The 15,623-nt window shown below is 30.6% G+C and overlaps 1 protein-coding gene across 2 annotated transcripts in view; it reads left to right on the plus strand.

Annotated features, from left to right (window-relative positions):
• LOC106461413 (acyl-CoA-binding domain-containing protein 5-like) overlaps positions 1-15,623 on the plus strand; it is a 24,033-nt gene that overhangs the window by 6,214 nt on the left and 2,196 nt on the right. The window contains exons 2-8 of one of the 2 annotated variants that reach the window (XM_022388369.1): positions 818-938; positions 1,551-1,623; positions 2,257-2,413; positions 3,829-3,927; positions 7,038-7,141; positions 10,141-10,486; positions 13,722-13,945. In XM_022388369.1, the coding sequence (XP_022244077.1) occupies positions 818-938; positions 1,551-1,623; positions 2,257-2,413; positions 3,829-3,927; positions 7,038-7,141; positions 10,141-10,486; positions 13,722-13,945 (1,124 nt within the window). The remainder of the gene's footprint in view (positions 1-817; positions 939-1,550; positions 1,624-2,256; positions 2,414-3,828; positions 3,928-7,037; positions 7,142-10,140; positions 10,487-13,721; positions 13,946-15,623) is intronic. The other variant, XM_013921232.2, reaches the window with a different exon arrangement.

The following is a 15,623-nucleotide window of genomic DNA, read 5'->3' on the forward strand; positions in this document are numbered from 1 at the left end:
AATCAACTACATTTGCCACTGAACTTTATCTGGCAACTATACCACAATCAGTTTGGGTGTAGTGGTAAGGGTTTTATAATCAACTACATTTGCCACTGAACTTTATCTGGCAACTATACCACAATCAGCTTGGGTGTAGTGGTAAGGGTTTAATAATCAACTACATTTGCCACTGAACTTTATCTGGCAACTATACCACAATCAGCTTGGGTGTAGTGGTAAGGGTTTAATAATCAACCACTTTTGTCACTCAACTTTTATCTGGCAGCTATGCCAATCAGCTTGGATATAGTGAAAATGGATTTTCCAACTTTATGTATAAGAAAATAGGGATAATAGTACATTTTAATATGTGTAATGTATATGAATAATTAATATTAACTTCTGATCCGCACAAGCTATGTACTGAGAAACTAAAGATCAACCTGGCAACCAGTATAGCTAATTAAGTATAGTATTCTTATGTTCCTACTTACAAAGATTAGAATGCATTGTTTCATCAGTTGTGTATCTTTGCTGTTAACAATATATATAGTCATAATCCTAATAATATCTCGGGAAATTTTGGCATCTTAGGTGAGTCATAACTACATATTTAGGCTAACAGTGCAAATTAATGTCTATAACTAAAGTACAATAATAAAAAATATAATTAAAAAGTAACAACATTCTACATATATATAAGTCTAACCAATATTGTTAATGAAAGTAACAATAAATATATAATATAGTATGGTTCTACAAAATTTAACTGCTGGTCATTTCACTTGACTATATAGAAAGCCAAATTTAATGTGTGTACTGTTATATTTTCCAGGACCTTTTCAACCTTCAAATGAATTAAAGCTTAAATTCTACTCATACTTTAAACAAGCAACTGAAGGACCATGTTCTCAACCTAGACCATCTTTTTGGGATGTTATCAACAAAACTAAATGGTACACGTTCTGTGATTCTCACCTTATAGTATTTATTAGAACAGTTTATACTAGTTGTGGTAAGAGTTCCATATGGCACCCCCACTCAATTTAAAAAAAAATTCATCAAAGTAATATTTATGTATTAATAAATCATATTAATAGTATGATCTGATAATTTTAATACATTATTATACCACTTACTTCATTAATTAGATGTACAATCTTCTTGGGGATAACTTTACAAATGTCTTGTAAAGTAGTTTGGAACATTTTTTTTTCATTTTTTTTTTTTGTAAACCCCCAAAAGCCATGCCCCAATTTTTCTAATACGCCCCTTAAAATAAACCCTTTTCAGAATCTTTTTTTATCCAGGCAATTCTACAATTTTTGGGTGGGGGTGCCATATGGAACTCTTTCCCTAGTTGTTTTGTAGCACCTCTGAACAAAGTATTTGATATTTGTAGTTTAGAAGAGTGATATTAACTTTTTTTCATTGATTATTTCTGTTGTATTATTTGTAAAACTTTCATTTACTGCTTGAGTGAAAATAATTTTTGCAGTTAGAAGTAAAAAAAGTTTAATATTAATGTAAGTTAGTAGAATCATTTGGACCTTATTTTTCTTTAATAGGGATGCTTGGCATGCTTTGGGGGAAATGCCCCGAGAAGAGGCAATGGAGAATTATGTGGGGGAGTTGAAAAAGGTGGAGTTGAGATGATTTTTGGTCTATATAATAAAACTGTTAAAATACAAATAGTTTTGTGTTCTTTTGAGTAATATTTTATTGTCCTTAAAACTTTTATGTTTATAAAACATTAACAAATTTGAGGAAAGCTGCTCTCAAATCTAGAATAACATAAAGTATTTGATGACAATATATTTTGAACTTAGTGTTTACTGAAATGATTTACAGTTTAATATGGTTTTCATATATAAAATAAGTTTTCTTTGTAATATTGTCAAATTTCCTAACAAAATACAGAAAAAAGAAAGATGTTTCTGTAAATAATTTCTAAGTACTTTAAATTTGTTGTATTTATTTTCAACTATTCATCAAGTAAAAATGAAGCTTGATTTATTTATTACTGTTTTTTTTTTCTGTGTTTCATACAAGGTTTTTAGATTGCATATATTGTTTTAAAATTAAATGAAGATGAAGATTCAATATTAAGCAGAGAAATGAGTTAAACAGATCTAAACTGTATTACAATTTCATTAATATTTACTTGGACCCAGAATGGTGACATATATGCATGTGTTTCCTGTATATACTTGTCTGCTTTGTTGTTTGCATGTTATTTAAATAAGTAACAAAGTATTTTCTTCCTTTGTTTAGATCATAGAAACAATGTCATATTCAGACAGTGTTGCAGAGTTTATGGATGTACTGGGACCAATGTATGAAAGTGTCCCTCTTGAGAAATCAAACTCCCTCCCTCATCTAAATGGGGATAAAGATTCAGAAAATGACCAGGAATTAAGCAGTTCTTCAGGTATTCCTCTTTGTTTTTTTATTACATTAGACATTCAATAATAAAAATTGAAATGTTTCAGGTCTATTTATTCTTAGTTTCTAAAATTTATGAGTAATGTTTGACTATATTTAATTGCTCTATTCACTTTCTGCTTCTCTAAGGTATGATTTAACATTGAACAGATTTGAAATATACTGATGTGTATAAACAAACATCAAAAAACATTAATTGTTTTGGTAAAACAATTGAAATAAACTTGTGCATGTCACATAATCAGGTGTTTGTGAAGTACAAATTTATGTTGAATTTCTCTTTGCCCTTTCAGTAAGGTTCTGCTGTTTTTTGTTTTTTTTAACTTCCTAGAGAATTCTTAGGATTTAATTTTACCAATGAAAAATGAGATAAAATCTGGGAGGAAAAAAAACTGAGTAATGTTATGTGGGAGCAGAGCATGACCAAATGGTTATTGTGCTATATCGTAGTTCCACGGTTCAGCGAAAGAGAAATCGTGCTGGGGCCATGGTTGCATTATAAGAGTGATGGTCAAATCCTATGATTCGATTAAAGTAGCCCACAAGTTCGTGGTGGGTGGAGTTGATTGGCTGCCTTTCCTCTCGTCTATCATGTCAAAAGTAGGGATGGTTAATGCAGCTAGCCCTCAAGTAGCTTTGTGGGAAATTTGTGTTGGAAAAAAAATTGAATTAATACTTGTTATCATTGTAATAGTGTTTACATTCAACAGTACTTTTTTAAACTGAAAATAAAAATTGGCAAAGATTTGTACTAAATGTTTTGTATTTGTATTAAACAAGTAACAAGTTACCCCTTTTATGTCTCAGTCAGTTTTAATACAGAGATGAGCTTTAAGTTATGAGCAACATTCTGGCTAATAGTGGTTTATGTGGTTATGAAAACAAAAAATCCAATCTATCAGTGGATAGCTGCATGTAACTTCATTTTCTTAATACTTTGCTGAAGGTTGATTTCATTTCACTAGTCACAAATATACTTATAACTCTGGTAAGAAAAAGCAACTTTGCATTTGAAAAATCAGTCTTACTTAAGCAGATTGAATAGAACAATTTTTTCAGTAAAACTACGCTTTCAAGTTACTTCAGTATTTGACTATTTATTTAGATCATCGATAAGATAGTAAGAGAAGCTTTATTTTTAGAATATTTGTGTATATCGGTTGATTACGTATGCATGTACACCAAAATAATGGTGATGATTACACTAAACTGTTTCAAGGCCAACAGTAAGGTTAACTGTAAGAGGTTTTAGGGATTAATGTAGAAGATTATATAGCAGACTTTTTCTTTTTAGATAGTTAAAAATAAAAAAATATTAGGTCAAAAACATTGTGTGCCTTTCACATGTGCAACACTATTTTTTTGTGACTAAACAAAATTTTTATCTTATATGAAAATTAGCAAGTCCTGTTAGAAACACTCCCAATTTATTGAAGCAAATACAGGGAAAAAAGGCATCCTGTCATGATGCTGATGCATCACCTGAGAATCCCCTTTATGGTGAGTTATTATCAAGATAATTAATTTAACTATAACAAAAGGTAACTGTATACTGTAATATCCAACACAAGTACAAGCACATGTTAGATAAATAGTGATATTCATTGTATAAAGATCCCTTACTATGTATAATTTGAACATGCGCTCATCTACTGCAGCTTAGCTCTGATGATATGTTAATTCTGAAAAGCCTTAGTGTTTTTTATTAACATAATAAAATGCTATTAGGCATTCTAAATTCAAATTTTGAAAAAAAAGGTGAGCTATTTTACTTTGTTAAATCCAACTTTGAAACTTGAAAATTATTTCTGAAACTAATTATTTAGGTGAGATATGATACTGAGTTTTTTATTTTGATTAACATTTTATTTTCATGATTATAATTTTATATAATTTTTGTTCTGTTAAATTGTAGATTCTACTATTCCAACATATGTATACACAATATTGGAGACCATTATGGAAACAGTGAATAATAATACAAATAATATGGGATTGCACCTTCTCTGTTGCATGAAAATTAACTACACTAGAGTACACTCATGTATTGATAGTTCACATTTTAATGGACAGTCATACTATTCCAACATATATATACACAATATTGGAGACCATTATGGAAACAGTGAATAATAATACAAATAATATGGGATTGCCCCTTCTCTGTTGCGTGAAAATTAACTACACTAGAGTACACTCATGTATTGATAGTTCACATTGTGATGGACAGTCATACTATTCCCAGAAGTAGTGTGGTGAATGCAGTAATGGCTTCCAGAACAGAAATGCTACTTGACATTTGTGTAGAAACCAAATGTTTGACTGTTGAAGGCTACTTCATGGGACAGATTGAGGCAAAATGTCTTATGAAAGTTGTAACTACATTGTTTCAGTAAGCTGAGAAATGTGGTTGTTTTTTTTTGGATACCAATTGCCTCTGCAACTTTATTACTGAAACATTTAAGGTGTCTATAGGGACTTATAAATAGTTAATTATCATTGGGCTCAGTTGGTACTTACTGGTAAAAATTAACCATTATAGGATTATATTTGTTTTAATACTTAAGTACTAGAGGAACAGTACAATATGAGACACACACACACACACCCTCCCTTGTAAATCAAAAGGAATATGGATTTCAAAGCTAACAGAAGATGGTATTTTTTACATTTGCACATGTAGTGGGAGGTATTTATGGTATTAGTTTTAATGCTTACATTTACTTTTGCATATTGTATACTGTCATTTACTTTAAGTGTAATTGAATGGAAACAATCATTGATACAAGATTATAAAAGTGGTTAAAATTTAATTTTAATTCCTAGGATGTTAATGAAATGTTGGCAGTAAAAGCATATACAAACGTATCTTTAAAAAGTTTTTTTAATGATTTTTTCACAATATTTTTCCACTATATCTTTAAGAAGATATTTAAGTCTGTGAAAATGAAAATAAAATGTAAATACTTTATTAAATTTATAAGTAACAAAATGTCAAAGCAAAGGTATAAAAAGTGCCCCTTTGTGGGTCAATTGTTATTGGATAATTTTGGAACTTTTTTTGAAGTTATTAGTGCTATTAAAAACCTGGTTTCTTAAATTATCTTTTTCTACATTTAAACATAATTGTATTATATTCAAATTCCTTCTTTGTTTCTTGAAAAATGTTTCAACTGACTGATATAAAGAATCATCCAGTTAAATGGTTTTAAAACATAAAGTAGAGATATGGGTGATGGGTGTTGAAAATGTTGCATGTTTTTTGTTGTTGTTAGTTTAACTTATAAGGTAGTTAACCTTTCCAGTGTAAAATAGAGATCTTAAATTCTGCTTGGAGTGTTTCTCTTTCCAGGAGCTTAGAGCTTGCTATTGATAATGAGGTTGTTTTCATATAATGGTTGATATAAACATGCTTGTGTTCAAACTTTATCAAAATTATAGAAACTTATTTATCACGTACATGTGAAATAGAAAGTGTAATAAAGTATATCTCTGTCAAATCATTTGTAAAATAAATAATTATAAAAACAACAATAATATACCTGATTTGACACTTTGAAAGTGCTAATAACTACATTAATTATTCAGCCTTTAGAAAGTTAACTATATAAAGTAAGATAATTGACTGATAAATATAGACTAATAGATATTAAATGATGTCCCATTTTACATTTTCATTATTAGATATCAACATATTTTTTAAAGCATTACTGTATGGTGAATAGTAAACACCCTTGTATAATATGATTTCCTATTTTGTCATCACGTATATCTTTAGCTGCTAAAAATTCCTGCACTTAATTGATGTGATGAAGTTATACTAATTCTATACGTGTTATTAGCCATGGCTTAGGATCTTAGTTCTAAAATTTATGTATGAGGTCAATGAAACTAGGAACTCAAGCTTTGGAAATTGTTGAATTATATTTCGAAGTGAATAAACCCCCCCCCTTTTTTTTTTTTTGAAGTGAAATGTTGTTAATAGAATATATCAGTACACAATTTTTACTCTGTGTTGAATACAGATTTCTGTCCTAGCATTAATGACACAGAGTAAAGGATTTGATTACATCATCAACATCCTAATTATCCTTGTATTACTTAGCACCAAATATTCCAGTAGTGGAGAAGTTTGATTTAATCACTAACAGCATATTTAGTAATATAAGCAGCAGTTCTCCTTTTTTTTTTTAGTTAGGTGTGGTAGACTTCTAAAGACTTGTGCCAAAACAAAATAGTTTATTTAGAAGTATATTTATATTATGCTGGATACTATGATTACTTTTTTTATACCAAAGATTTGATTGGATATCTATGGGGTATAGTATTAGGTCTAGCAATGGATAAATCTGGCATTTTAAACTGACTGCATAACCTGTTTCATCTAACAGAAAAGAAAAAAAATATTTTGTGAGCTTTCTTACCCTTTCTGACAGATATTGTTCTATTTTCTTGTATCAAACCAGCTTCTTTCAAACTGCAATACTTCCGTATCATTCTTTATTTCACTCCAGTCTGTAAGTAATAGTCTTTGGTTCTATATTTTGGAAACTTCCAAGTTTGATTTTGTGAAGCATTCATGATGTGTTTTTTAACTGCTCTACATCTAGAACAAGGCATTGATGGACCTACAAATGTTAATGGATTGAGTGAGAGTAGTGGCTCAGACAGTGAAGTGGATGAATTCTCTGACACATATGATCAAATTCAAGAGGTGATTTTTGTATATAATCTTAGTGGATGCTACATGTACATAAGATTTATTCATTATTTTTTCCAACATACTCCAAAATGTTGTGATTATAATTTGAAGTGTCCCTCATTTGATAGGGAAAAAAAAATCCTGTAATTTGATGCTTTAAAATTGAACTTTTGTTTTTAGTCATGAAAAATTTAAAAGCTATAGATTTGACTAAAAATTAGTGGAAACTTTTCTTTCCCTGTGCTAAAATTGGGCTATTCTGTAAACAAATTATAATTGATCTTCACCCTAAAGTTTGGATGTATCTTAGTTTTATAAAGAGTTTTTGGAACAGGTCTGTGGCCCTTCTTATGGAAGCTAATGAATACTGGAAATTTTTCTGTAAAACCTTAATTAACTACACCTAAGAACAGTATATAAAACATTTAAATACATAGTTTTAACTTGTAAATAATCACTTTTGAGGTTTATTATTTTATTTTTTTAATTTTTTATGTTAAATACCAAATACTTGAATAATTTATGATATTATTTGATTTAAAAAACATGAACTGATTTTAGGAGTTGGATATAATTTTACTTATATATATATATATATATGTTTGTGTGTAAGACATTTCTTATATTTGCATGAAAGGTAATACAAGTTTCTGTGCATGTTTTTAAATGTTTGTCTGGTTATTTTTCCTTTACATAATTGAGTATTGTATATGTTCACAGTATACCTAATGTTGTCCTTATAATTTTTATAGAGATACAGATATGGAAATTATTTCTTATACATTGACATAGAATAAAACAATCATTCAGCCATCCTACAAGACATCCAATAACATAGATATATTTAATTTTCATGATATTGTTGGGTTTATTCAACTAAATAAAAATATTTCAAACTGCGTTATATGTTTCACGTAGATTTGATATCAAATTATACATTCCCCATAGTTTCTGTATGAAATCATTTTCTGTACACAGTAAACTAATTCTCTTGTGTTGTACTGACTCCTTGAAACCCATTTTCTCATGAAAAAAGTAAAAATATTCACTAAAAATCCACATTTATGATTGGAAAAGGACGACAAAAATTTATTATTTATTTTAGTAGACTGTTTGTGAGGTTCACTTATTTGTTCTGCTAGCAAGTGCCAATTTAACTCCTGCATAATAAAATCCATTCATGTTCATAACCTTACCATGAGAACACATGGCTGGAGATGGCTTGAATGGGCAATAAAGAAAAACTTTAATATAAGTTTAACATAACAACAAATGTACAACGTTTCGACAAGGTTTTGTCATCATCAGGTACGTTGAAAATGTATGTGACTCTATTACTGATGAAAATTAATTGTAGTATGGGTAGTTCGATACCAGAACTTGTTCTGAATGTAACTAAAACCAGCTTTTCTGAACTTCTGAAAATAAAACCCTCATCAGTCAGCTTTAAACTGCATAGGACAGTATTGACTAACATTATTTATTGTGTCACGTTTATATGTCATGTTTGGAAATACTTTAGAATTTAATCTTTACATAACTAGTGAAGAATGTTCTTTAGTCGGATATATCCAGGTAATTATTTTTGAATGCTTATACAAATGTTCTGCATGTAGTTTTCATCACTGGATGTAGGATGTTGTAAATTTGCACAGAGGCCTTTGATAAGGGTTATATACTAAAACAGTTATTTCCTAAGCTTCTACTTGTTTAGTCCTGTTTTTTCATCCTGCTTTCCTAGGTGTGGCCAAAGACTTGTACAAGTTAGTATAATAGTATAACATGCTGTTTTGGATTTTCTTGGTGCATTATAAAGTAAAACTTTGGAAATTGCATTAATTAACTAAACTCTTTTTTGCATTTGGGTACAGGAAACTACAAACAAGGATGTTGATTTAATTTTTTCTTTTGAATTTCCTCTCATGTTGATCAACAAAACAGTACTTAGGTGAATACATTACTATGACATCGGTATGTATAACTTTTGTACAAGATCCTGATTACAATCTATTATTGCTCTGGGTAGCAAGGGGAAGCAGTATTATCTGTCTTCCAGAAGCTGTTAGTCATTCCAAGAATGATAATAACAGCATCAAGACCTTATTGTTACAGTTGCTTTGTTTGGATTATCACCATTTGCTATTTTTGAAGAACCTTACTTTGGCTCTGAATAGACTTAACTCTATAAGAACTTGTATTTGTATTTCATTGTGCGGGAATTGCCTATTCTGTTGATATTTACACAAGAACGTAATGACTATATCTGCGTGTATAGAAGATGCATTCTTAACAAATTAGATATCATAAACAAGAAACATTTTTATGTATTTTTGTTGTTGTTGTTGCTGAGGAGTGTTGGTTGTCATAGAAACAATCATATCATTGGAAAAGAATGGTATATGAAATCAGCTATACTGGGTTAATTCTTAATTCTGGTTTATGTGAGTAACTTGCTTTGGCCAGAAGTTAATGATAATAGTTGTTTATTTGACATAAAATTTTTACTGTGGAAAAACAAAGCATGAGGTCTGAGTTGCTAAATTTAGGATACATTTTTAATTACTTAAAATAAATTTATTCTTAAACATCTGTTGTTGTTTTTTCTCAAACTAGTACTGTTTTTTCAATTTTTTTTTTACTGCTGCCTACCTCTTTAGGCTATCTCCTGTATGTAATGTGACTTGGGAGGGAGGGAGGAATTATTACGTTACTATTATTATTGTTGAATTGGAAGTATTCTTTGTGCTGAAAAGAGAAAGTATAATGAAATATTTTTGTTTATTCTTGTTTATTACATAATTTATTATTTAATGATATATTTGAATAAAAACGTAGTTTCATGTCAATGATTTACTAAGTAGTTTGCTATAAACTCAATACTTTAAAGAGTTTCTGATACGAGAAATTTTATCAACATATAGATGTTTAACTTTTTTATTGCTGGGTAATCTGTTTGTGATTTTACCAGTACAGACATTTAAAATCTGCTGTTTGAATTTCTCTGGTTGCAGGATGATGATGATGAGTTGCGGGTACTTGCCAAGAAGCAGGTTAATGGGGATAGTGGTGTTGATATCCAGAGTGAATCAATAGTTATGGTAGATAATGACAATCAGACTTGGTCAGTATATTCTGAGAGGGCCACAACTAAAAATACAGATCTTCAGAAAAGTGGTGATAGTGGTGAATTTCAACTGCAAGATGTAGCAGGCCTTGAGGCATCTAAAAGAAATGGCCAAAATGAAGAATTGATAGTTAAAACACGAGGTGGGGGTGACCTCACATCTGGTAAAAGAATACCCAATCCTTTACAGGTTAATCCTTCTGGCCAGGCCTCAAGTCGTCGACACACAAGAGGTGAGTGTATCATTCAAAGTTCAATTGTCTCCTCTTTTTTTTTGTAATTATAGTTGAATTGTCAATAGCCAAAAATTTTATCTTCCTGACTATAATAAAAGTACATAATGTAATTACTACTCATACATGTTCATTCATATAATTAAATCTGAGGAAAAGTTGGAAGAAATTGGGATGGCTAAAATTGAAGGCTTAATGAGATTAGAAAATGAATTGGAGAGAGGGGGGGGGAGCTTGAAAGATAAATGGTGCAGGCAGTAAGGAATGTATAACAATAGCAATCATACTCATAAACCACGATTGATTCCTCCATTACCTGTGGTAAAGTTTTGTAGTGAATTATATATCATTATATATGCATTAAACTAGCTTTGTTAGAAATCACACCAACACTTTTATATTCTCAGAGTGATGGATTTACAGTATTAGTAGATTGTTGGGTCAAGCAAATAATATGACTGTGAAGCTGTATTATGCACTTGTATTCTGTCCTATAGCTATCATCTGCTTGGTGTAAAAATTTAACATTTACATCTATATAAATGGAGGATGTAAAGAAATCTGTGATCTGAACAAATCTACAGTTAAAAACATTAGAATTTGGGTAACTACTATTAGGGATTTTCTACATTTCTGATATTCTTGGTAATTCCTTTAGTTCTTCCATTAAAAGTATGTAATTCATATATAAATTGTTCCCACCAAATATATAGTCTAACCTTTAATCCCTTATCATCTATGGAATTGTTTTTTTCCATTACTGTAGCAATGCTTTGACCACAACAAACCAGTTGCAATGCAGTTAGATGGTGCACGAGACATTTGGCGTATGTATATGGGTGTAGATGATGTCTAGCATGTGTAAATATATGGATGGAGATTATGTCTAGCATGGGTAAATATATGGATGGATATTATGTCTAGCATGTGTAAATATATGGATGGAGATTATGTCTAGCATGTGTAAATATATGGATGGAGATTATGTCTAGCATGTGTAAATATATGGATGGAGATTATGTCTAGCATGTGTAAGTATATACAGATGACGATGATGTCTAGCATGTGTAAGTATACGGATGGAGATGATGTCTAGCATGTGTAAATATATGGATGGAGATGATGTCTAGCATGTGTAAATATATGGATGGAGATTATGTCTAGCATGTGTAAATATATGGATGGAGATGATAAAGTGTTAATATCAATTATAGAAACTTTATTATTATCCTATTATTACCTAAAGAAGTGCATGGGACAATGGACAGTACTTACACTGGAGATCTTTCCCTAGACTAGAGAGTATATGACATTATATAACCAAAAAAAAGTCATATCCTGTCAATGTATAACAGTAATGCCATACCTTCTCAGTGGATAAGTGCTACCCACATCACTGGTTGTTCTGAGAGAAAGTAAGGTGTATATAGTTTCTAAACATTTCTTTACTTAGACATAGAGATGCAACTTGAGGCAGTAGATACAATATCAAAACTAGGTCTCCAACAGCATTTCCCATGAGAAAAAAACCCAAAATATGTGAATGAGACATAAGTCTTGACCATGTGTAACTAGCACGTAGGTTCAATACTACACAAGGCAGATTTCTTATTTATGAAAGTCTGTGGGTGTTCTAAAAATGTATGTATTTGAAAATTTATGTAAACTAAATAGTTCACTTTTCTAAGCTAAGAGAGAATTTTCTAAGTACTACAAATGTTTCTTGATATTAACCAGTTAGAAGTTTACGTGAATAGGTTTTTCCTGTATTACATATTTGAATACATCTTTTTTTAAACTGATTTTGTGAATCTTCCTTGATGTTTATGTGACTGAAAGAAAATTCATGGTCATTGAGAAATGGTGGAATTGTTGGTGCTTAAAGAAAAAACAAAACACTTTAAAAATAATGATTTTAAGATTGTCATATAAAGTACATATTGCAAAACCAGTGCATTTACCTTAATTATTGAAACATATAATTATTTATGTAAAAATACACATTTGTATTCAAAACACTGCATACCCATGTGGTACTAAAACTTGCATATACTATTTATTAAATGCCATACTAAATCTTACAATAAGAAAAAGCCATCTGTTGCTTTATTACTAGGTGTAGTAACCATGATGATCTGTGTTTACAGCATTTGTTTCATTTTGATGGATTTTTGTATTGATCTCTAAATTACTTTAATCCTCCTGTTATATTTTGGGTCTGTTTGACCTGACACTGGTTTTCATAAAGTAATGATGCATTACTTTCACATTTGAGTTTGTTATGATGAATCCCTCACCTAGAGTTGGCTGAAATAGGACACACTTTTTATAGACTTCTGGCTTTAACCACTCATGGTCGGTTGGCTTAACTACAATAAAATATTTTGTATAGCAAGTAGAAACTATCCAACAGTATACATGGGTTATTTTGTTTTAGGTTTTTTGCTTGAGAAGGGGGGTAAAATTATGACTCTGAAATAGGGAACAATTTTTTATCCACTTTTGGCTTGCATCGTCCAGAGTTTGCTGGCTCATTTACCATAATGTTTTGTATGGTAACTGAAAACTTGTCCATTGTACTTGGGCTATTTTGTTTTAGGATTTGTTCTTGAAAAGGGGATAAAAAAATCCCTGAAATAGTGTACATTTTCACTTTTTTATAGACTTTTGGCTTTGAATTGAAATACACAATGAATCAATTATTACCTTCAATTAGAGATTGAATAACAAAAGAAAGAAGGAGAACATTGTCATTTATACGGTTTTTGCATCTTGAAGGAGTACTCTCAGCTAGATTAACATAAAAGGGTAAAAGCTATGTAAAGAAAAAGTATTTTATCAATTCAAGGTTGTTTCAATTTGTTTGAAACTGCATTAGGTCAGTATGACCCAAACATAACATAATAGGAGGGTTATTACATACAACAAAGAAAGTTTGACACAAATGATATTACCTGAAGTGTTGTAGATTTCTGTGTTGTATACTGTACTGTTTAACTGTCTCCACTTTTTATATATGTATATGACAATAGTAAATGGTGATTAAAAGATCTTGTTTCATGCTGGTTGTTTAAACAATGCTCATTTCCATTTACTTTTCAATCATAGTTATTTAGATCAAAGAATATTTGTATACAGTAACAAAAAATTTTGTTAATGGTACAATACCAGTGGTATGATGCTATTATATTGGTGATCCAGTGGTACTTAAATAACTCCTTGTTTTCACTATCAACAGAAGCAGCAACTGGTAGTCGTGGTTGTCAACATTTGCACATGAGTGGTGCATCGGGAAGTGGTGGGCAAGATGGAGCTGGCAGATCTCGACCAAGAGAAGTGGCTTCAGATACTACAGAGCAGCTGGCCTTTGCTATTTTACGGCTACAACAAAAGTTGGATGAGGTCATCAATAGGCTTGATACATTGGAAACTTTACTGAACCAACAAGAAAAGCACAATGTTAGTTACTCTCTTTTAAAAAAGTAAAACTGATATAATGTGGTCTAGGACAGCTTTCTTTTTTATCTCAGGGTATTAGGCTATTTGTAATAAAACTTGCTGTCACGGGCTTTACCTAAACACAAATTCTAAGTATTCATAATGTTAAGGCGTACAATGCCCAAGAACAATTTTCCGTGATCCAGCTGTCATCTAGTTTAGCTTAAATAAAGAACCGTCCTTAAAACCTGAAATGTGGAAACAAAATCAAATTGGCAAGTAAAAGTTGCACTATCGTTGTTGTTAAATAAAAAAAAAAGACTGCTTTGCCAATAGCTGACCAATAATGATTATTGGTTTCTGTAATTCACAATTCTTTAACCCATTTCATTAAAACAACTAACTTGAACTTGTGGGCTCTGACGAATGTTTTGTTTGTTTTTCTGTTAAGCTCCATTATATATTTCCAAAGAGGTGTGTCGTTCTCCCCCCTCATAAAATGTCAAGAGGGCTTTAAAACAACTTGTGTAATAGAAAGACAAAATTTAAAGGACATTGATCTTGTGGAGTAGTAACATCCATTTAATATCTGTTTCTCTTATCTCCATCAAAAGATGAGCACATCCCTCCCCATTACTTATCAGTGTTGTCCATTCCTCAGCTTCTGTCCGGTCTCACATTGATGTGACAGCCTTTTGTTTACTGTCATAACCATGCTCTTCTGCCTTTAATAGCTTTTTTTCACTATAGTTGGAAGGTTATCTTGTCTTTTTCTGTGGATTGTAAAGAGTATGGCTATCTGGATTACTGCTTGTGTTATTCCCCTCATAACCTAGTGTACTTATATTAATTTATCATTTTCATTCTATGTAGCTTTCAACTGCATTTTCATATATTTAGTCATACATTTCTATTGGATGTCAACTTGCAGTTTGTGGAGTCTGCCCTATACCTTTTTTTTTTATTAAGTTTTTCATTATCTTTGTGCGTGGGGGGTACCATTATGTTTTTTGTGTTTGACTCTTTCTCGCCCCAGTCCTTTCCAATTACCTTGCCAGTCTCAGGCTTGGAGGTTTTCTTTAGTTCCTACTTCCATGTCCTACTTTTGTTGACATGTCCGTTCATTTAAAAAACTGGTCCTTATGTATAGTGAAGCTAATTGTAACTCTTAAAACAAAGTATAAATGAAAGAAGCTCGTTGAATTGTCACTATGAAGACTATTTATGTTTTAATAGGCATCAACTACTACCAATCTTTATATTTTGATATATATAGTGCAGTAAAAAGTTAATTTTTTATTTCCTCGTATTATTATGAATGCTGCCTTCAAACATGCGTGCAAACACTTGTGCATACATACACACATTAATGAAATGATATTTAAGGTGGCACAATTAGAATGACCTACTTAAGGTGACACACTCTAAAATGAAATATATACATATATACAACTTTATAAGGTCTGTTAACATAATAACTGTCATTTTTCTTTTATGTTGATAGAGAAAAACAAAAAAATGTAAAAAAACGAAAAAACATCTCAAATATGAAAATACATCATAAAATTCTAAAAAGTAATAAATTAAAAACTTTGGTAACTATATAAAACAAAAAATTCACAAAAGGTGTGCTGTTATCAGAATTTTATCTTAACAATCATATTGGTGTGTGTATATATATATATATATATATATATAT

Source organism: Limulus polyphemus, unplaced genomic scaffold, assembly GCF_000517525.1.
Source record: "Limulus polyphemus unplaced genomic scaffold, Limulus_polyphemus-2.1.2 Scaffold953, whole genome shotgun sequence".
NCBI classification, from domain to species: domain Eukaryota; kingdom Metazoa; phylum Arthropoda; class Merostomata; order Xiphosura; family Limulidae; genus Limulus; species Limulus polyphemus.